Source organism: Phalacrocorax carbo, chromosome 2 (assembly GCF_963921805.1).
Source record: "Phalacrocorax carbo chromosome 2, bPhaCar2.1, whole genome shotgun sequence".
Classification (NCBI taxonomy): Eukaryota; Metazoa; Chordata; class Aves; order Suliformes; family Phalacrocoracidae; genus Phalacrocorax; species Phalacrocorax carbo.
Window position 1 is genome coordinate 157,122,242 of NC_087514.1, and position 23,333 is coordinate 157,145,574.

The window sequence follows — 23,333 nt, forward strand, 5'->3', positions numbered from 1 at the left end:
GCAGAAAGAGTAGACATTAGTGCCATGTATAAATGTCAGTTTTCATACTTTTTTGTTTGCTTTTACCAGTCTACAAGTATGATAATTGCTCGTACAACTTATTTCAAGCAAACTGTTTCACAGGCTTCTTGCACTTAGCTGAACCCCTAACTTAAGAAATAAAGTCAAGTCCACAGGATCTGAAACCACCTTAATTCTTGATCCTTCTTTACTGTAGAGCAGCAAAATGCTCCCCTTTTGGTAGTCCTCTTCCGGCAGCCAATGCCTCCCGCTGTCACAGCATGGGGACCGGGGCTGGAGGACAGATGCTGTTCCCAGTGACTGCTCATGGCCCAGTCTCTCCCGGGACCTCTCTCTGTGGCTGCCAGTAGGTGGATGTTGGGAGTTGCTGGATTGCCTTTTTCACGCTTCAGAGGAGACTTGGCTAGATGGAAACACAATGTGAAGAGGTACGTGTGTGTTTGGCTCCAGGCGGAGACCAGGAGTGGCACCGAACTGCAGGTGCGCGGGTGTGCTGCTCGAGAGGTGAGGTTTTGGCTACTGACTCCTCCTGCCTTGGGTGCGCGACCATCTCACTTACAACCTGTAAGTAAGGTAACCCATCCTCCCACACTGCCTACAGCGCCTGCTGACTGGCACATATTTGTTTTAAAATCCAGGTATTTCAGAAGTTTCACACGCACTCAGTTATTGATTCAGGAATTGAAACAGTTCTTATCTTTGTTTTCAGTAACATTAGTCATCTGTTACGTACAGTTTTTAAGCAATACAGAATAGTATTATTTATATGGGATAAGTATATAATAAACAATTTTTCATCCTATAGTCTTCAAACTGTATAAAAACCAGGTGAACAGTTTACTCAAAAACTTTAAAAAATAAACCAGGAAACGTCTGGAAGCCAAATATATATGGCAGAAAATGTGACCAGTCTTAATTTTGAATGTAAACCGACACTGTGAGAGGTAGGGTGATTAAAGACGTTTCTATGTTAAAAATGAGAATATTAGCGGAAGGCGTAAATACAACTTTAAAAAGTAGTGAATTTTTATATAGAATATTAAATCTTAATTACATTCTGGTTTTAAAAATTACAACCCGGGAAAGTCCAGTCAGCGGCGGGACCTTTGACGGGAACGAGTGCCGGTTTTCTGTTCGTCCGCCCGGCAGCGCGGCGGCTGCTGCCACCGCCTCAAAGCGGCGGCGTTCAGCCGGGCGCTGCCGCCGCCCAGCAGCTGGCAACGCCGCGGAGTGCTCCGCCCCTGCACACCCCAAACCAGGTTAGATGAATTGAGCCCTTAGCGAGGCGTATTGACGGAGTGTGGTCTGCAGAAGGGCTCACACCAGTGGAGCTGGGAATAATAGAGAATTCTAAAGCTGATTCTTAATTTAAGGAACTGAGTCCAACTATTTCCGAACGCCGTGAAGTAAGTTTGAGAAGAAACAGAAAGCGGCTAGTTCCTGATTACATTTTAAAAATCCGTAGTTATCACGGGGTGAATAACGCGGATTTCGGACACGGTCCCGGCGCGGGGGCGCGGCTACTGGGAGCCACCGGGACCTGCCGCTGCCAACGGAGCCCCGCCCCCCCCCCCCCCCCCCCCCCGCGGCCGCGTAGCCGTGTCCGGGGCCCCGCCCTGCGCCTCCCGCTCTGCGCTCAGGGGGCGCGAGCCCGGCTCTCGCGAGAGCCGGGAGCTCCGCGGCGCGCGCGCGCTCAACGGCCGCCGCGGGAGAATTCGAAAGCGGCGGCAGCGCCGGGCCGCGCCTCAGGGGCGCGCTGAGGGGGGATTGGTCCCCCTGCGCAGGCAGCTCCGCGCCATCGCAAACGCGGCCCGTGGATCCGTGAGGATTCCTTTCCGAGGGAGCGCTGGGTAAGCGGCCCGCACATCTTCCTCCTGCGGGGCCCTGCGGGGCCGCGCCGTGGGCCTGGTGGTGGCCCGGCGAGCGACCGGGCCAGGGACGGTGCCCCGCGCCGACGCCCGCCCTGGGTCGTACTGCGGCTTCGGGCGCAGCGGCGGGTGGGGAAGGTGGTGTGCTAAGGGCGGGGATGGGAGAAGCGCGTCCGGAATCACTCGGCGCGGAAGGAATGCTTACGGGCGTAAATAAAGCTGGTGTCAAAAAGTGGCCTTGCCCGTTTCCCATAGTCCTCGCTGGACACGAGAGACAAGGGGGGGAGCATCAGTACTTTTCGTACATGTACATGCTCTAGTCGGGAGTGATGGCTACTAAATAGGGGGTATGTGCTGGATACACTGTTCTTTTTAAAAATAAAATTATCTGTTAAAAAGTTCGTCAGTTTTAAGAGCTCGTTAGTAAAAGGACTGAGGAGAATGCATGCAAATGCTGCAGCCTAGAGCTGTTAGGAATCTGAACACTGATTGGGATAATGGTAAAGTATTTTGGAGAGGGAAATACTTTTTTACTTATAACTATGTAGATGAAGAATGTAACTTCATATTTTCTTCACCAAGACCAAAAACGTTCTTATTTCGAGACACAGTGTGTCCTCTAACATTTGTTTTGCTTTGGTTATAAAACAAGGGAGAACAAGGCCACAATGAAACGCAAAGCATTTTTACAAGTTGTGTCTAAAGAGTCAATTGAAGACTTCCTGCGTTATACTCGGAAACCTGTAAGTAAGCCATGATACACGGGCATTACTAATATAGTCTTCTCTGTTACTAGCACAGAAATTTTGTGTCATAGGGACAGAAACTATTTCTTTGGTACCTGCAGACGTGCTAGAATTATTGCTGAAGAAAATAAATTCAAATGGCACATAGCTGAACCAATTATAGAATCTGAAATTTTGCTATTTATAAACCAAGTTTTTAATATTTGCTTGTTGCACATACAGTTTACATTTTTAAAAAATAAACGATTAGCACTGTGATAATAGTAAAAAAAAAAAAAAAGGCAAAACCAAGTACTCATTTGATCTTGAGGAAGCATTTTTTTAAAAATTTCAGCCCATGAAAGAGTTTATTGCTGTGTAATGAATATGAGATAATATACAAACATAGCAGAGGCATGTTTCACTAGTGTTTTTTCATTCATTTGATAGTTTAGGCTGTCCACTTATTCTTTAGTCTGTGTGTAATTGTACTTGATAGTTCTTATCACTGAATGTTTTAGAGATGTGATGGATTGCTGTCTCTAAATGCAGCGTGGAGAGAAGCAGGAGGAACAAAACAAATCCACTGAAATCTACTAATTAAAAGTTCATTCTCACGTTGTTTATATGTGATATTTCATAGTAATCAGAAATAATAATTTGCATTGAGGTGTTTTCCACTAAGCTTCAATCTGTCTGGTATAAAGATATACACAATTTCTCCGAAACCTCTTTTGCTAGCCTTAACGAATGGTATTGTCAGGTTAGTTGTTTAAGCTTTCTAATCAGTATTTTGCCAATATAACCTGTATCAGGTTAAAGTAAGTGGATCAGTTGACCTCTGTGTCCGCAGGGGCACGAACTAACTTACTGATGTAGCAGATGTATTAATATTAAACCTATGATTTCTATGACAGGGATCATGTTCTATGTAATAAACTTAGGAGTGTTTGTCTATCAAACATCATCGAATATCTTTTTCCAATAATTTTGCTAGTTTTCTCATTTGCACTCCTGTACTTAATGACAACTTTATTAACAGGGTGCCTTTGCTTCAAGTGTCCTTCCCGTTTTCCCCAGATCTAAACACCTTAACAAGAAACTCTTTGGTTTGGGATAACGTACGGTGATTGCAGTGTTTTCTTGTTAATTAACTTGGTCACGCTGTTTCTGCCATCTTCATCCAGTAATCTATTTTAACGTATCTTGGTCTGTTTGGATTTAAAATAGTTTTTTCATCCTTTTGTTTTTCATCACCACTTCACAAGAGTTGTCTAGCAGCAGTTTTCAGCTGTTGCCAATATTTCTGGAAACTGTACATCACCGGCTATAATGAGTATATTGATTAAAACTGTCTTCGTGCTTTCCCAGCATAAGGGAACATGAATATCCAGATTACTTTTTGCTTGTCTAAGAGACCTGAGTTATTTTATACATGTCCTTTTGAAACCTTCAGTGATGAAGGGTGTTTGACCATGTCTTATCTTGGGATGAAGATTCTCTTTTTAAGATCTTCCTTGAATAATTCTTAACTGCTTTTCTCGAGGAGGCTGTAGTAGTGTATTCTGTCCTTTAGAACTGGATGTATAAATGAAGAAAGAAGATGAAAGGGTGGTCAGAGCCTCACTGCTTTCCTTAGTTTTCATATTCTATTTATGCCCTGATTTTTCAACCTATTTTGTGCTCTAGCATCATAATTTTCCTTTTTAACTTTTTTTTTTTTTAATTCTGTTCTTAGCATCACTGTTTCAATGTCTCTCATTTATACACCCCACCACCACCCTTTAAGTTTCGTTTTCCTCCTCTCAGTGTTTTGTTTCATTCACATCTAAAATTCCAGGTGTTTGCTAATTTTCCTTCAAGGTTTGCCTTGGGCTTTTCACTTTTCTTTCTTAAGAACCTTTTAAAAATATTACCACATTGCGATGCTGTTCATTGAAGTCTTTATCAGGTGCTGTTAAATTTTTTCACTAAATCCTGTTCCAATTCAAGATAATACATTATATCTTAGACAGAAAAATAGGAATCATAGATATGACTGTTATTCAATGACATCCTTTTCCCTCATAGGCTTTGGAATAATTCTTATATCATCCCAAAGAAAGACTCTGGTCGTCTTATGAATTCATTCTTTTTGTTCAAAACAGTACGATCTTAATATCTTGTCTTTTGGGTTTGTTTGAAGTAGAGGGCTGCAGAACTCCCTGTGTAGCCTTTGGTTTATTGTATTTGTTTCCAGCTGTAGAATAGGATAGAAATTCAGCTATAAATATGTAACAGGATCTTTTTACTCGTACCCTTCTGGGAACCTTCTAATACTTACTGCCGCTTCTTTCATTATTTTCTATTTTTCTTTTTCCCTTCAACTTTTTTTCCTTTTTGATTACTGTTTTTTTAGTATATCTGCAAACTAAAGATATTTTTATTTTAAGATCATCAACGTTCTCCCTCTTTCCTCCAAAGTTTTTAATCTGGTAGACCTTCACTTTAGTATTGCAAATTACATTTCAAAAATTATCTGTACTTCCTCTTGGCTGTGTCTGATTTTATTTCTCATCTTTTCTTTGCACATTCCCTTTCCTAGCAGGTTGCCTACCCTCCTTTGATGCTAAACAGGCTCTTTGCATCTCTGAGGTAAATTCTTCTAGCAAGGTTATTCTGAGGAAATAGTTCTGATCAGTCTCTTAGTGAAGTTTTTTATAGAGACCAATAGTGGCTTACCATTCAGCAGAGCTTAAGAAGAAGGTATAGGGTTAATGTGCTCAGGAGTTCAGTTTGATAGGGGGAGCTTTCAAAGAGTGCGGTATACAGAGCATGGTTCTATGCAGATTATACACCAAAACCTGTAGTGCTGTCCCGGTGGCTGTACTGGCTGTTACATTTCTAGTCCTTGTGTAAGGATTTTCTTTCAACACCCATCATAAATCTATATTTAAGATAGCAAAGATATAGTCACAGACTTCAGTTTCGTGTGAGCTTCCTCCTCTGTATGGAATTGTCTCCATTGGGAACAAAGTATTAAGAACACATGAGAGACGGAGGTTGATGTTACAGGGGTGTGATTTCTGTTCAGTAGTGTTGCTATCAAGGGCTAAAGACTTTTAGCCTTAAAAGAAGCACTCTTGTTTCACGATAATGAGTTAAGCAGCAGGAATTTCTCATGCTATTTTTTGAAGAAATACAACTTCTAGAAGGTTCCATAACTGCAGAGGAATTGATATTAATCCTTAATGTAAAAAAAGTGGTAATTTTGGGAAGATGAAATATGAGTCATTTCACCGATGTGGAGTTGTGTGATATCTTCTGACTATTCACAGAAAAATACATTTGATCCTTTTGACTTGAATGAGCTACTTCAAGAATTGCCAAGAAAGCAAAAAGAAGTACTATGGGAGAGACTGACACAGCTATTGACAGACACTTTGATGGAGAACCCTGTGGAAACATGGCAGAGGATAGAAGATGACGAAAGTAATGATGGCATGGAAGTTGAGATACTTCCAGAAATGGTAAAAATCTTGTAAAAATAAAAAAATATCATGCGTATTTCATATTTTCTGAGAAATAAAATGAAATATTTTCATACCATCTGAAAACATGCAAGGGTTATCAAACAGGGTCTGTTCCAAACATCATCTCCCTCCCCCATTCTTTACTGACTTCTTAACCCTCGTGCTTGGGTTAAGCTAAACTTATGATTGGACTATACTATTAAAGATTAGATCTGCTCATAACTTCAATTTTGAAAGATGGGACTTAGTTTTTTCGCTAGAGTTGAGTGGGCTTTTTGTATGTCTTATTTCAGTAAACAAATGTTGATCTCTCAGATGTTCCTTAAGTATCTGGCATATACTATAATAAATCGTTTTATTATGTCCTTTCATTGAATGAAGATCATGAAATCTAGTTTTGAATGCCCCTCCCACAAACTTAGAATTTCTCAGACCCTCTCATATTGCCTTCTGCACTGTATTCCACATAGTCTTGAATATATCGGGGATAAAGGTGATTTAATTTTGGAAGAAAAAAAGGAGTGCAGTGGGGAAGTCATTAGGGAGAGCTCGAGGCTTGTAGGAAATCCAGCATACATACCGAGGCCTATAGGATCATTTACCTGGATCTAAAGTCACCAGTTCTACACATTTTTGAATTGCACAAGACCCTGCTACGTAGGGTCTTTTTAGTTCTGGAATGGATGTGTGCTTGAGTGGTTTTCTTGCAGGTAAAGTTTTTAATGGCAGAATGGATGCATGTTTACAGTCTCCAAATTACCTACTCACTGGAGCTGAAAGGCATTCTCAAACTTTCTGAAATGGTTGTACTTTAAAATCTATGCTTTTTCCTCTTCTTATTTGATAGATTTTGGATGCCAGTGTACTTTTTTTGTTCAAAATGGAAGCTAAATAACAATTCAGCTTTGCTCTCTGTTGCTCAGGTTTATTTCTTGTCATAATTATCTTCTGAAGTATAAAATACACTGCAGAATTCTTTCCTCGACATTGCTTTCTTTCAGAAACAAACTGTAGCTGTAATCCAAGGAGTGACAGCTGTAGTTACTGCTTCCATACCTGCAGTGGATGAAACTGTAAACTACAAAGCTCTTATGGAATGTGTTTTTATATTGAATGGTACGTACTTACTTGTAACAGAATGCATTGTTTGACCTGACTGGAACAGAATTTAAAGCAGAAAAGTTGGTACTGATGCGAGTTCTTATGTGACAAAATTAAGGGAGCATTTACTTAAAAATCAGTTACGCAGTCTAAAAGTTGGAACTTAGTTTTCTTTCTCCCAACTGTTCCCCAATGGTAGATAATTTCCGTTATTCTGTGGCTTATAGCATTTTTAAAGCAAAACTTAAGATCATTGTGAACTTTGGATCATTGTTACTGATCCAAAGATTTGGCCAAACCCTTAGGGTTAACAAAGGTGCCTAAATACCCACCGTGAGAATAAGCCATTAAGATCTGTAAATGTGGCAAGAACTGGTTGACATTGCGAGGTATAGTTAGTGTGCTAACAGACTAATGTCTGCGAGAATAACTTGGTTCATTGCGGTAAATAATTACTTTATTACTGTTGTAGGTATTCTTCCTGCATTACCTGAATCTGAAAAGATCCTACGGGATGCTCTCCAGTGTGTATGTCAATTGTGGTGGGAGAAAGGACTGGAAGGGAAGGAGCAGCTAGGGAAGACTCTATTTATTATTCTGCTAAGAAAAAGCCTAAATAAAGCTGCTACGGTATGCTGAAGCTATAATGACTTTTAGATTACTACTGAATATTCCAAGAAAGATTTTCCCTCCAAAATACCTTTTATTTCAGATTAACTCTTGTTCCATGTCCTACTGCTTCCCAGTTAATGAAACTCAGGGTACAAAGTGCCTTTTTGGTGTTGCTTGCATAAGCAGCATACTAAAACGTTGCCTTCTCTAGAACAAATTTTAAAGATTTTTGCATCAATTTCACAAGTGAACTGGTTTTTCACATTCTTGGTTTTTTTACATGCTCTTTTTCCCTTTTTTTAACATGCCCTTTTTTTTCTTTTATTTCTTTCTTTTATTTTTCTCCACTACTTTCTTTGTATAAAGTTTCAAAAGTGGAATAATATAGTTTTTATCTATTTTGCATGAGATACCAGCTTTCTTTCTGTGCTTGAGCAAGTCTTCAGTTGTTTGAAGTTGGTATTTCTGCAGTTACACATATTTTTGTAATTTTTCCCAATGATGTGAAAGTCAATTAATGTTCCTGATTTTACAGTCTGAAAACCTTCTATCTGTAACTAACAATACATTTCAAATTAATTATTTAAAATCCTTTAAATGCTTCTTCACATGAAAGCTGTACCTACCTCACGATACTATGGGGTTTTTTTTCCTGTCAGGGTGCAGATGTAGTCCGTCTGTGGAGTCTACATCAGGCATTACTTTGTTTTGATTATGATTCAGAGGAGAGTAATGAAGTCAAGGACTTGTTGCTTCAGTGTTTTATGAGCGTAAAACACATAAAAAAAGAAGAGGTAAGCAAATTTTTATCTTACTGTGATTTTTGTGAGTGCACTTTGGTTACTTTTAATGGTTTTGCTTTAAGCCTTTTTTTACAGTACAGTAGGTAGCAGTACAAGACGAATCAGTTCTGACTCCAGGCTAAAACAGTTGATACTTCTGTTTCATTTGGAAAAAGCTTTACTTCTGTTTTGGACTTAAATATAGAAGTATATGTCTAAATCATCACTCAGGTTCTCGTATCCTGAGTTAATAAGAACCAAGTGCTTTGCTTCCAGTGCACATCATTCAATACTTAAAACCATTCCCTGTATAATTATCTTCTTTTATAGCAGTTGTTATTTTATTGGAGCGGATAACTGTAGCAAAATAATTTCCCTTCTAAATTGTTCTATCTAGAAGATTGCATTGCCAGTCTGTTTTAAAAGTAGCACACGAAGAACCCAACTTTACAGCAAAATGAGAATTATTCTGAATAGCTGTATTCCTCTCAGTGAAGAATTGCTGTATTGTAGTTCTTGGTGTGCACCACAGCAGTAGTATCCAAGCCTTTTTTCTGGTTAGGTGACAAGACAACCTGACATTGGCTTCTAAGTTCTAACTCCTCCTTGCCTGTTTAAAATGCATATATTCCCTTTCATGGAATGTACGAACTTCTGCCATAAAAATGAGCTGTGAGGTTGCTGCGTGATTGTGGCACTACAGGCATATAGGGTTTTAAAAGTGGTGGCAGGGAACAAATTAGGTGAAAAGTTTGATAGGCCAGGTCTTTTGGATACCTGCCAGTAAGATTTTTCTGTTGTTGTTACATACACACTGTATTTTAAGATGTTTTAGTTTTGACTAGAATTGGAATTTACTAAGGCAATGTGAGAGGTGGGAAAGGAAGGAGAGAAAACGTGGGTGGAAAGAGAGAAGACAGGTCCAACTTGATTGACTAATTTTATATTTGGTTTTATGTCCTTACTATATTTCATTTTAGGTCATTTTTTGTCCTCTTGAAAAAGTGTGTACCGGTATATGTTCTTTGTCACAGTACTTCAAATGCCTTGTTTGTCTGTGTTTGATTCTGTATTAATAATTTTTTAATGTTTTATTTGAATCCACTGCATCACTTTTATATTTCATATTCATATTCATATAGGCACAGTAAATAATTGGGAATTATATATGTAAAATGAAACTGCTATGTAGGCTTCAAAAGCAACTTCTTGTAGTTAGTTTTTTCTTCCACATCTTGTGAGATTTTTAATATAACACGTTAATTACTACACATAAGCTTTTTCTAAAGAAAGTTTGTACCTTGACTCTTTGGGTGAAACACACCCTTAAGTATGAAACCTTTTTTTTAAATTTGTTGGGGAAAAAAGTGGTAATAATCAGACTTGGTACTGAATGTTTCTCTTGGCATATCAAAACGCATCCTCTTTGTTCCACGAGAATATGCAAATTTGGTCACACTTTGCACATTTACTTTTATGCCCAAGCTTTTGCTCTTCCCTCCTCCTCCTGATTTCTGGTCTCTTAACATTTTGTCACGTTTTCTTTTTCATATGCCTGTCTCTTTCTAGGTAGATATAGAGAGCGCCTTACTGCACTCTTTGCTCTGGTATATGATCATTAGTGGTTTAAATCCTTAATCCTGAATCCTTAGCTTTATGGCTAAGAAGGATTGACTAGAAAATAGCAGCTCCTAGCTGGGAGTTGAATTTGCGTTCTGTTAGACCATCCATTCCTTTCTGATGAATATGAAAGGTCTGAACCACTGTTAACAAATACGGACTTATTGATTATATCCAATCTTCTAATCAGTTCTTTCCATTGAATTACTAGTATTGCCTGCCAGGCATCAATTTTAAGTGCTGAAAACTTTGAGTGGGCTTGGGGAGCTTTCTTCATTTCAGATAATACCTTTTTAATATTATTGAGGTCTGTTTATTAGACTAAACCTCTTTACAGAAAGCTTCAAAGGCTGTCGGTGCAGCTGACGGGTCTATAGTCACTGTTGCCAGATTCAGTTCTGGACCTGACCTGTTTATTAGATTATATGACAGTGGGTAGAGTAGCTCCATTTTCAGGGCTTCCAGGACCTGAAAGAGCTTCAGGCTTTTCATCTTCAAGCCTGATAAACTCTCACATGTAATCAAGGATGCTTCGGCCATTCTCAGAGTTTCTGTTAATTTTAATCTGTACCTATTTTGGAATGCTCTGTGTTTGGTTTTTGGCTTTTTTTTTTCCCTGAAAAAGTTTAACTTGACAGGGAGAGGAGTAATAGTTGCTCCTAATTCTTCTGATTATTCCTAAGAAATGTTGCTGGGCATTAATGTTAGAATTACAGACATTGAGGTTGGAAGGGACCTGTGGATATCATCTAGTCCAACACCCTCACACAAAGCAAAGTCAGCTAGAGCAGGTTGCTCAGGGTTGTGTCCAGTTGGGTTTTGAATGTTTCCAAGAATGGAGACCCTACAACCTCTCTGGGCAACCTGCTCCAGTGTTCAATCACCCTTACAGTCAAAAAAAATAATTCTTTATGCTTAAAAGGAATTTATTGGATTTCAATTTGTGCCCATTGTCTCTTGTCCTGTCACTAGAAAGCCCTGAGAAGAGTCTTGTCTCCATGGTCTTTATCAGGTATTTATATGCATTGATAAGAGCCACCCAAACCCTCTCTTCTCCAGGCTGAACAAGCCCAGCTCTTGCAGCCTCTCCTCATATGACAGGCACTCCAGTGCCTCAGTCATCTTGGTGGCTCTTCACTGGACTTGCTCCAGCATGTCCATGTCTCTTGTACTGGGGAGCCCAGCACTGGACTCAGCACTCCAGCTGTGCCTCACCAGTGCTGAGCAGGGAGGAAAGATCACCTCCCTCGACTAGCTGGCAATGCGCTTCATAATGCAGCCCAGGGCACTGTTGGCCGCCTTTGCTACAGGGGCACACTGCTGACTTGTGTTCACCTTTTTGCCCACCAGGACACCCCAGATTTTTTTTCTGCAAAGCTGCTTTCCAGCCAGTCAGTTCCCAGCCTGGCCTGGGACATGAAGTTATTGCTTCCCAGGCATAGGACTTTGCATCTCCCTGTGTTGAACTTCATGAGATTCCTTTTGGCACATTGCCCCAGCTTGCCAGGGTCCCTCTGAACAGCAGCACACCCAAGGTGGTGTATCAACCTCTTGATATGGCTGCAAAATTGCATTACTCTTGACTCATCATCTGGGTCATTAATGAAGATGTTAAGTAGTGTTGGCTCCAGTATTTACCTCTGGGGTATGCTGCTAATAAATTTCTGCCAGCTGGGCTTCGTATTCTAAGCTAATGCTCAGACATTTGCAGAAGAATCATTGTGCCGACTTCTGAAAATGCTGCTGCATGGTTATCCTAATTTTCAAGAATGGTAAAAAGGAAGGCCCTTGTAACTACCAGCCTGTCAGTCTCATGTCAGTGCCTGCTAAAATTATGGAGGGGGTTATTCTGGGACTTACTGAAAAACACTTGAGAGACAATGTAGTCGTTGGTTATAATCAGCGTGGATTCATGAGGGGAGAGTACTGTTCACCTAATTTAATTGCCTTTTATGACAAGGTCACCCATCTAGTTGACCAAGGAAACCCAGATGATGTGTTTTGTTTTGTGGGTTTTTTTAATAAATTTTAGCAGACCTTTTGAATATTCTCTCACAATATTCTTCTGTACAAAATGTCCAGCATGCAGCTAGACAAGTCCATAATACATTGGATAAGTAATTGCCTGGTGGGTGGGGCTCAAAAGGTTACAGTAAATGGGGCTACATCAGGCTGGCAGCCAGTCACTAGTGGGGTTCCCCAGGGCTTAATTTTAGGGCCAGTGCGCTCTAATGTTTTTATAAATGTTCTGGATGCAGGAATCAAATAAATAAGCTTGGTGATGATATTGAACTAGGAGCTGTGGTCTCCATTGAGGGTATAGAGGCCTTACAGAGAGATCTGGATAGAGTAGAGAGCTGGGAAATCACCAAGCATATGAAATCTAGCAAGAGCAAGTGCTATATTCTGTACCTGGGATGGGGTAATGTTATGGTTTAGCCCCAGTCAGCAACTAAGCCCCACACAGCACTCACTCCACACCGATGGGATGGGGGACAGTATCAGAAGGGTGAAAGTGAGAAAACTTGTGGGTTGAGATAAAGACAGTGTAATATGAAAAGCAAAGTAGTAATAATAACAATAATATAATGAAAGGGAAAAGCAAAAGCTGCATGCACATGCAAAGCAAAACACAGAATTCATTCCCTACCTCCCAGGCAGGTGCTCGGCCATCTCCAGGAAAGCAGGGCTCCATCATCATAATGGTTACTTGGGAAGACAAATGCCATCACTCCGAACATCACCCTGCTTCCTCCTTCTTCCCCCAGCTTTATATGCTGAGCCTGATGTCATATGGTATGGAATATCCCTTTGGTCAGTTGGATCGGCTGTCCTGGCTGTGCCCCTTCCCTTCCTGGCTTCTTGTGTCCCTGGCAGAGCATGGGAAGCTGCAGAAGTCCTTTACTGTAGGCACTACTTTGCAACATGAGGCTGCTACTTAACAACTAAAACATCAGTGTGTCATCAGCATTATTCTCATACCAAATCCAAAACACACTATACCAGTTACAGTGAAGAAAATTAACTCTATCCCAGCCAAAGCCAGCACAGGTAATCCTGCATACACGTACAAACTGGGTGACAAGAGGCTGGAGAGCAGCCCAGAAGAAAGAGATCTGGGGGGTTGGGTTGAATATGAGTCAGCAGTGTACCTTGCCAGCCAGAAGGGCCAACCATGTCCTGGGGTGCATCAAGCACAGCATAGCTAGCCAGTCAAGGGAGGGGATTGTCCCACTCTACACTGCTCTGGTGTGGCCCCACCTTGAGTAATGTGGGCAGCTTTGGCCCTTTGTCCTTCCTTTGGAAGGACATCAAACTATTAGAGTGTATCCAGAGGACGGTGACCAAAATGGTCAAAGGTCTCAAGGGCAAGACTTCGGAGGAGTGTCTGAGGTCACTTGGTTTGTTCAGCTTGGAGAGGAGCAGGCTTAGGGGTGACCTCATCTCAGCCTACAGCTTCCTCAAGGGGGGAGGCAGTAGAGGGGGGAGGTGCTGATCATCCTTATCGGGCCATTCCAAGTTGAGATACTCTTTGATTCTAAGTCATAGGGTTTTCTTCTGTCCTCTTCTTTCATTTGGAAAATGTCTTGCTAACCTTAGTGCTATATTTGAGTATTGCTACAGTCAAGGAAGCTTTTTGTATCATCCATTGAGGTTTTTTTTAGTCAGTGTGGTATTCTGCTATCACTTATTTCATCCTTGCTATTTCTTCAGTGATCTGTCTAATGGGAGTCTATTTTGGTAGGAAGTGAAGTCTCTTATGCGTCTGTTTACTTAGCAAGTTGTTGTGGGTTGACCTTGGCTAGCTGCCAGCTGCCCACCAAGCTATTCTATCACTCCCTGTCCTCAAGTGGAAAGGGGACAGAAAATATGGTGAGAGGCTCAGGGGTCAAGATAAGGACAGGGAGAGAATAAAGTATCTCGTGTTGGAAGGAACCTGTAAGGATCATCAAGTCCAAACCCCTGCTCCTTGCATGACTACCTAAAACTAAACCACATGGTGCTGCTTGAACTCTGACAGGCTTGGGGCCGTGACCACTTCCCTGGGGAGCCTCTCCAAGTGACCAACCACCCTCTCAGTGAAGCACATTTTCCTAATGTTAGGTCTGAACTTCCCCTGATGCAGCTTCATTCCATTTCCTGTGTCCTGTTGCTGGTCACCAGAGAGAGGAGATCAATACCTCCCTCTCCCCTGCCCCGCTTGAGGAAGTTGTAGACTGTGATGAGGTCATTCCTCAGCCAGCTCTTCTTGAAGCTGTACAAACCAAGATCACTTAGCAATTACTGTCATGGCCAAAACAGACTTGACTTGGGGAAATTAATTTATTGCCAGTTAACAACAGAGTAGGGCAATAAGAACAATCTTAAACTACCTTCCCTCCACCCCTTCCTTCTTCCTGGGCTCAACTGCATTCTGGAATTCTCTACCTCCTCCTCTGGAGCAGCCCAGGAGGATGGGGAATGAGGTTTGAGCTCAGCTCATTACTCATCTCTGCCCCTCCTTCTTTGTCATGTTCTTCCCTGGCTCCAGTGTGGGGTCCTGCCCTTGGGAGACAGTCCTTCACAAACTCCTCCAGCATGCATCCTTCCCATGGGCTGCAGTTCTTCAGGAATGGACTGCTCCAGCCTGGATCCCCTGTGGGCTGCAGGTCCTGTGAGAACACCTGCTCCAGTGTGGGCTCTCCAGGGGGTAACAGCTTCCTTTAGGGCACATCCTCTTCCTCTAGTGTGGGGTCCTCTGTGGGCTGCAGGGTGGGTATCTGCTCTAACGTGGACCTCTGTAGGCTGCTGGAGGACAACCTGTGTCACTGTGGTCTTTACCATAGGCTGCAGGGGAATAGCTGCTCCTGTGCCTGGAGCACCTCCTCCCCCTCCTTCACTGACCTTGGTTTCTCCAGGGTTGTTTTTCTCAATAGTCTTACTCCTCTCTTCCTGCTGCTGTTGCACTGCAGTTTTCCCCCCTTCTTAAATACGTTAAGGAGCACCTCACAGAGGTGCTACAAACCCTTGCTGATGAGCTTGGCCTTGGCCAGTGGTGGGTCTGTCTTGGAGGCGGCTGGCATTGACTCTGTCGGACATGGGGGAAGCTTCTAGCAGCTTCTCACAGAAGCCACCTCTGTAGTCCCCTGCTACCAAAACCTTGCCATGCAGACCCCACAAGTCACTTTACATCCTTGAGGAAACTCATTCAAAATAAGAGGGAAATCACAACCCATTTTGGACAGACCCAAGGTAGGGTTTAGTTAAGTTAGGTGTCTGAAACCAGTTTGGACATTTACACTGGAGCCTAATAATTGTAGGTTCTGGGAAGGATTTAATTGCTTTAGTGTAAGTGAATGACCTGTGCTACATTAAATGGCGTCAGTTGCTTTGGACATTCCCATAGGGCTGGCACATAAAATACAGGATCTGTCATAGATCTCTGCCTTCCGGAAAACCACCTGAGTGTGTAAAATTGCTCTGTGCTTGGGCAGTGGCATACTGCCCCTAGTCAATGGAGTCAGCAGAACAATTCAGCTTCATAAAGCAGTTACTAAACAGCTGATCAACTGAATCACTCTCCAGGCAATTAACATTCTAGGGACTTAAATATTCAAATTTATATGTCTCAGTTTGTGAGGTGACACACAACTTCAATGTGTGAACTGCCAGTACAGATGCAGAATGATAACTCTGGGATTTTTCTTGCTCTGCAGACAGGACATTAAGTGTCTTGAAATTCATAGAGTTCACAATGTTCAAACCATTTTCCTGTTGCTGTAAAACTATTGTGCTTCTGTTGCAAGTCCTTCTGTTTTGGGATTTTGCACCCTGACAGAGTTTAGTTTTAGTGATAACCCACCTCCTGTGTGCTCTCTAGTTTCTCTGCCTGGCTCATTTTGCTCATGGTAGGTTTCTTGTAGCAATGTGTCCAACATACCCCCAGTATCTCTGGTGAACCTTTTTCTTACATTCTGTGTGTATTTCTAAAATGTTAATAGTCATTCCACATATCAACATGATGTATGAATTGCCTTGAGACAAAACTGAACTCCTATGTATCAGGACTAATATTCCCTTTATTGCCTGCAGACTTGTCAGAGTATATCCCAGAGTGTAGCTCCACAGCAGCAGCAGCAGCTGATGCAACTCCAGGTTGCAATGATCCTGTGTTGCCATGGGCTAGCATGCCTGTTTTCCTCTCTGCAATGTGTGAATGCTGAAGCAGCTATGTCATGGGTTGATTCAAGGAGGTAGTGGATCAGACTTTTTCCTAGTAATATTATTTTTCAGCCAGATTAACTGCCTGGATTGATCATATGGATCATAAGGATGAAAGGAAGGGGAGGGTCAGGAATGCACGATCCTGGTTCTAGATCAGATTAAATTGATAGGGAATTGCACATTTGTGCCTTACTGTAAGATCAGGGAGTTCAGTTTTAGTGCCTTCCCAGGCTGTGCTTTTCAACACAGAGTAATATTTTTCAGACGCTTATTTTCAGTCTGCATTAGTGGAGTGATCCTCTGAATTTATATCTCTGTGTGATTAATGAAACAATTCTTGTTCAGGTGGGGTTTCCAGTTAAACAACTGGAGAGCCCTGCAGAGCATATATTATTGTTTTGGAAGTAGGCTTGCTCTACTCTCTTCTTCCTTGCTAACCCTCTGTGTGTGTATACAGCTGACAAAGTCACATGTACTATGTCCACAAGCACAGCAGTACAATACGCTCAGCATTCTGTTAATGCATTAATCCCGAAGATGACAAGTTCGCAATCATATTCACTTATCACCAGTTTACCTCTCACGATACTGAGAATGCTGGTAACAGTAATTGTTTCCGATCAGTCTATCACAAGCAGCAGATTAAATTAGAGGCACTTACTATCATTTTCAGTATCAGGGTCAATCTGTTGAAATCTAAGGCAAAAAATAATTGGTTGAACTGCTGAAAGCTACTTTGTGACATTTCTTCATCCATCTTCCTGCTGTGATTGTTGAAGATGAGATGAGTTTGAGTTTTTCCTTCATTTTTGCCTTGTTGAGGCAGGAGCTCTGTAGGTCAAGACTCCCTTGACTGTTTGATTTGTCAGGGATGTTGATGGAAGAGTGCACCACTGGGGCTGCAATATATGTGTTGTACCACCAAAGCTGGAGATAAGTGACTTATTTTTATTCAATTTTTTTTTCTTGGTAAAAGCAGCTCCCATTGACATCAAGAAGGATTCCATCAGACCTGCAGCAAGGATCTTGACATTGTATTTAGCCTTTAGGTCTTGATTTTTATGATCTTCTGAATTACTTCTTGACCTGAAGGCATTTAAGCTATCAGTTCCACTGAAGGGCAGTTTCTGCCTATATGCTTCCTTCTGTCTACACCTACTCTATGATATTCTACCTCAAATTGTGCATGGCATTATCAGCCTTAGTTTTTCTGTTTCGTCAAAGGTCTGGGCATAACTTGGTTGGTCCAGCTCTTGATGGAAGTGCCTTTGAACATCTGCTAATTGTTCAGGACACCTTTTGAACTTCTGCCAATGTGCTCTTTACTATTGCACTTCCTTATTAATTTTCTTGATGTAATTTTGGCTAGAAAGGTGACAGATACAAAGGGCCCTTACAACTGGCTGACTCACCCTGATGTATGATTGAACTTCTTGAAGTCTCAGCAGCTGGATGCCTTCACTTTACCTGTAAGATGAGCCAGTGTGAGGCTCTCTGTACAGATACTCTGTAAGGCTCTGATTCCATGGGCAGATCTTGCTGATTCCAGAAGAGCATTTATTTCCTCCATCCACAGCCTTCCACTGCCTTTTCTTGCAGAAATTCTGTTGCTCATCAGATTTGTTATCACCATTTCTTACTTGCTAAAATGGAAGAAAACTAATTCAGGGAAAAAACCTGAATAGTGGGGTTTTTTTCTGTTTTCATGAATTAAAGCAGCCCCATGAGGTTTGGAGTATTACTTTTCATGAGGCAATAAAAAAGGAATTGTCCTTGCTAATCAGAACATTTATTTTCCCTCAGTGGCTTAGCTGTTTATTGTGGCTTTGTTAAAAGATGTTTCTGTATCCAATGCTGACAGAGTTGTCATGCTATTTTATTTGTACCTTCACTGTCATTACAGTGCCATCCTGGAATGACATTGCACTTGACAGAGTTCTGATGATGTGGCCTTGATGAGGGTACTGAGTTGCACAGTCCCTTATCATTATGGAAGGCTACTTGAAGTCACACAAAACAGAATGGACATTGAAAGAAATACAGGCAGATATATAATTCTTATGTCTTTTTTTTTTTGCGTTTTCAGTATAAATAACAGTAATGCTTGAATTCTCTTTAAAAATTAAGAATCTTTTTTTTTCCTGCAACAGTCTCATCCATGCTTTTTAAAATTAAAGGTGTTCTTTCTTTTGATATTTAAGCTCTATATTTACTGATTTTTGAGGTGGCTCTTACACTGGGTATTCCTCTAGGGTTTGACTTCCCTTTTTCTTCTCTTTTCCTCTTCCAATAGGGAAGAAGACTCCTGAGCTTTTTGTTCAGCTGGAATGTAAACTTCATTAAAATGATACATGGAACTGTTAAAAACCAATTACAATTTTTTCCAAGGTATGCATGGCAGTTAGAGTTCTTAATGATCATTAAGGGCTTGGCTAAAATCCTGTTTGTGTCACACTCTAAAATACCTAGTATATTGATAAAATGCATCAGAATCTAGACATATTCAAATCTGTTGAATATTTTTTCAGCAACTTCATTTAATAGTTGCACTGCACATGCTTATGTATGCAATGATGGGTATAGTAAAATGCTTATTTAGCATTAGCTAAAGCAAATGACTTTCATGTAACCGTGCTGCTTTACTTGCAGTGTTTGTGTGAGAATTGTGGGTCCATTTCTGCTTCTGTAAGGTGTTTTTCTTTTTTTCTGTGAGCAGCCTCTAATTTAATTTGGTAAGATTCTGTATAGAGGCATTCTAATAAGAAGTGACTTGCAGGATCATAGCCTGAGACCTTGACTGATGCATGAAAAATGTGTATTTTTTTTTTCTTTGATCACTTAGTGAAATATTACAGAGGCAGTTCTTCATATATAAATCAGAGGCTTTCTAATGCCTTCAGTTAGAATAACGTATACCTGTACATCATTATAAAGAATTTAAGGCACTCATTGTGAGACAAATGATAAAATGTATGTGCTAATGTTTTAACTTTCCCACCATAAGAGATATTTCCTGTGTTTTTCAATAGTGCTTGGGTTCATTAATTAACAGTTAATTTTGTTTTTCTGTAATTGTGAGTGTAGACTTTCAAGATACTTGTTTCTTCTAAAACTAATGTTGATGCACAGAATTAGGGATAAAATTGGTGCTTATCAAAGACTTGATGTTGTTACCTTTATGAATTGTACAAAGACATGATTAGGATGCTTGTGTGAAAGTGTTTCCCGTATGTTAATACAGATCCTTGATGGAATACGTTTCAGAAGTTTACTTCAGGGCCTGGAAGAAGGTGTCAGGAGAATTCTTAGAGGTAATACTATGGTTGAAATTTCACTTGGATCATTTTGAATTTCAAGATGGAGAAGATACATGGCTTTTCAGTCTCAGAAAGGTTCCTAAGCAAGGCTTAAGGAATTATTTCCCTAAGGAAAGGGCCCCTTCAGCATTGTCAAGGAATAAGAGCAGGTCATGCTTTGAATTTCCCAATGTGATCAACTTCGTTGCATTTAAACACCTTTAATTCTACTGCTGGAATACTGGTTCATGCAACAATGCAACTACATGATGTTTTTTGTAAACACACTAGTTATCTGAATTGTTGAGCTTTTATTCAGTACGTGCAAGTCTATGTATCTGATAGCTTAAATACTTAACTAGCTTTTTTGGTTTTCCATGGAGATGATCAAAAGCATAATTACAGCATCGCAACAATGCTACAGCCAAATTTCAGATACCAAATAGTTTTTATTTACCATGTGGAGGTGCTTTAGAATTCCCAATTTGGTTCTGAGAATCAGATTAATTATATATTCTGAAATTTTGAAAATCAGTTTAAGCAGACAGAGGATCCCTAGCATGGAATAATTTGGGCCTAGCAGAAGCCAAATAAGAAATAATATCAAAGACTATTTTCAGTTGTTTGTTTTAGAGAAAAACATAAGTTGCTGCAGAGCGTACAGTTCTTATTATTGTTTTATTGTGTGTTACCAGTAGCATGTATGTGTTTTTACTGTAGATACTTGAACATAACTGCATTCAGGATTTCATGCATCATGGAATTCATCTTCCCAGAAGTTCTTCTGTTCATTCTAAAGTTAGAGAGGTAAGTTCCTGTAACACATGACATTAACTAGTAGCATCAAAATCAGTTCAGTTACTATAAATTGCAAAATTTCCATTTCGTACTGAAATACTATACTGGGTCTGGCTGGAATGGAATTACTTTTCTTCATAGCAGCCCGTATGGTGCTGTGTTTTGGATTTATTCACTAAAACATTGTTGATAAGACACTGATGCTTTGGCTGTTGCTGAGCAGTACTTGGGTGGTGTCAAGGCTTTCTTTTCCCCTCTCTGTTTCCCTATCGAGCAGGCTGGGGATGAGCAGGAAGTCAGGAGGGGGTACAACCGGGACAGCTGACCCAAACTGGCCAAAGGGAGATTGCATGCCATATAACATCATGCTGAGCAATAAAAAATGGGGGAAGGTGGATTTTGGGGAAGTAGCCATTGCTTGGTGACTGTCTGGGCATTGGTCTGCTTGTGGGAGGTGGTGAGTGATAGCATTTGCATCACTTGTTTTGTTGTTTTTTTTTTTGTCCTCTTTCCTTAACTTATTAAACTGTCTTTACCTTGACCCGTGACTTTTCTTGCTTTTCTCTTCCAATTCTCTCCCCTGCCCCACTGGTAGGGGAGTGAGTGGCTATTTGGTGCTTAGCTCATGACTGGGGCCAACCCACCACAAATACTTAAAAATTGGCGTGTTCTGAGAAATTATATTGGAACAAATTTTAGGAGGAGCCTGCTTATAGTTTTGCACCAGATTTGTCTTCGGTCCTCAAAAGTAAAAGTATAAGGGGATTTTCCAGAGTGCCAGAAATCGTTTTTGCCATCTGTTGTCTAAGTTTTAACTTATGTAGAGAATTGACCTTTCCATAGCTGATCACAGGGATGAAAAGTCATGTGCTTCTTGAAGCAAATTTAGTAGATGGATTTGGAAGTAACCTTGTCTTTTAATTATATATGGGGGTTGTGTAAATATGTTTATAGGGACAAGTCATGATTCAGTTACAGAGTCTAGTTTTCTATCTGTGGCTTTTATTCATGAGCAAAACATTTGAAGCAGAATGAGAAGTGCACAAAGCTTTCTAAGACAAGGCATTTGTATTTGATCTATGCCCCTTCACCTCCCATGCTTTTCCCCAAATACATAGGCACTGGAGTATTATAGCATGTGCAATATGTAGCTTGATATACCAGTATACAATCATATATTGGGTTTTTTGGTTAGGTTTGGTATTTTGGGTTTGTTTGTTTGTTTGGTTTTTTTTATCCAACGTAAATAGATTCTCATATCTGTAGCGATTCCCTTGTCCTCTGATTCCTGATTGATGTAGTAGGCTTTTGACAGGGCATTTCATCTTTTCTGGACTCAGAAGTTCGTGACTGTGAAAGAGGACAGAGGTGTAAATAAATCTGTCTTTGAGTTGAGGAGAGTGGGTCTCAGACTAAATTTGAATGGTGCATTCTTTTTCAGTAGGCGAGAATTTGATTTAAAATGGTCCTTCAGAATCCAGAAGTTCCTGTCATAATTAGGAGAGTAACCAACCACAGACAATCACTTGAGCAAAGTTTGGGCCATTTCATTGAAAGAGTGAGGGGGGAAGGGAAAGCAACACGTACAACTCTCTCTTCTGAATTCAAAGTTCTGATTACAAAACCTATGTCCATTTTGCAGATATCTGATACTCAATGTTCTAATGAAATCTATGACAAACCAGTACTGATTTGCCATAATCTCAGATTAGATCCATTGTTCTCTTGTTTCTAAATAAAAGCTACATAGTCTCTTATAAAATATATCATGTCTTTACTTCAGTGTATTTCAAAACCAGAGAAAAGTGTTTCTTTCAGTATAGCATTGTTTCTGTAAATGCTATTCACAGGCTTCCCTGTCTGGCTGTAGCTTTGAATACCTGAAGTATTCAAAATTGCCACTAGAGGGTCAACTTCTTTTCAAACTTTGCAGTGTTTTGAGTGGTAAAATTACTCGATATAATGTTACATGATGTTGTTTCTCATATTCTGCTTTGGTCTTTTACCCTCCTTCTTCGCATAATTCAGATACAAAAATGAAAAGGGCTACAAGTCAAACCGAGTGCTGATACTTGCTTTTCCTCAATGCATACAAAATGTATTACATTTGTAGATTTGTATTTGGATAACTCGTTACCAAATAGTGTTCCTTTGTTCTTAACAGAGAAATGGGTTATTTATCTGTAATTGATAATTACATGGTTTCAAAGTATTTCTGCTCATTACTTTAGAGTTTTTTACTGTAACAAAAAAATGAGTGGTTGCTGTGAAACTGACTCTCCAGCCGTGATTTTATTTCTCAGTTGTAGATCTTTATATAGATTTATTGAATCTATAAAGTTATAAAATGTGATATTTATTAGATCTATTTATTTTTTTATTATTTTTGATACTTTTAAATAAAATATAGGGTCAATTAATATGTCTAGTTTTATAATTTTCCATAGTATGGAAAACTCTTTGATCTTATATCGATTATGAAATGAGACAACTCCTGCACACTTCCTGAATGTAGAAAATTCTGTTAAAAATTGGGGGGGGGATTGTTTATTTGTTTTTCTCAGATGCTGAGTTATTTTCATAAACAAAGTAAAGTACGTCAAGGAATTGAAGAAATGCTCTATAGATTGTATCAACCTATCCTTTGGAGAGCACTGAAGGTAATTATCTTTTCATAATATAGGACTACCTTTCTCCAACTACTGAATTTTGGATGCCTCCCACATAATTCTGTTTTTAATAATTGCTTCTAAAATAAAATGGCTATGGAAAAAAAACCGAGTGTGCTTAACAT

General features: G+C 40.2%; 1 protein-coding gene across 1 annotated transcript in view; it reads left to right on the forward strand.

The window, feature by feature from the left end:
* Nucleotides 1–1,673: 1,673 nt before the first annotated feature.
* Nucleotides 1,674–23,333, forward strand: part of NCAPG2 (non-SMC condensin II complex subunit G2) — a 51,313-nt gene continuing 29,653 nt past the window's right edge. Inside the window, exons 1-10 of the mRNA XM_064445015.1 lie at nt 1,674–1,871; nt 2,542–2,632; nt 5,932–6,123; nt 7,128–7,242; nt 7,700–7,857; nt 8,499–8,633; nt 18,739–18,833; nt 19,687–19,756; nt 20,462–20,548; nt 23,104–23,199. Coding sequence (XP_064301085.1) covers nt 2,558–2,632; nt 5,932–6,123; nt 7,128–7,242; nt 7,700–7,857; nt 8,499–8,633; nt 18,739–18,833; nt 19,687–19,756; nt 20,462–20,548; nt 23,104–23,199 — 1,023 coding nt within the window. The 5' untranslated portion in view covers nt 1,674–1,871; nt 2,542–2,557. The remainder of the gene's footprint in view (nt 1,872–2,541; nt 2,633–5,931; nt 6,124–7,127; nt 7,243–7,699; nt 7,858–8,498; nt 8,634–18,738; nt 18,834–19,686; nt 19,757–20,461; nt 20,549–23,103; nt 23,200–23,333) is intronic.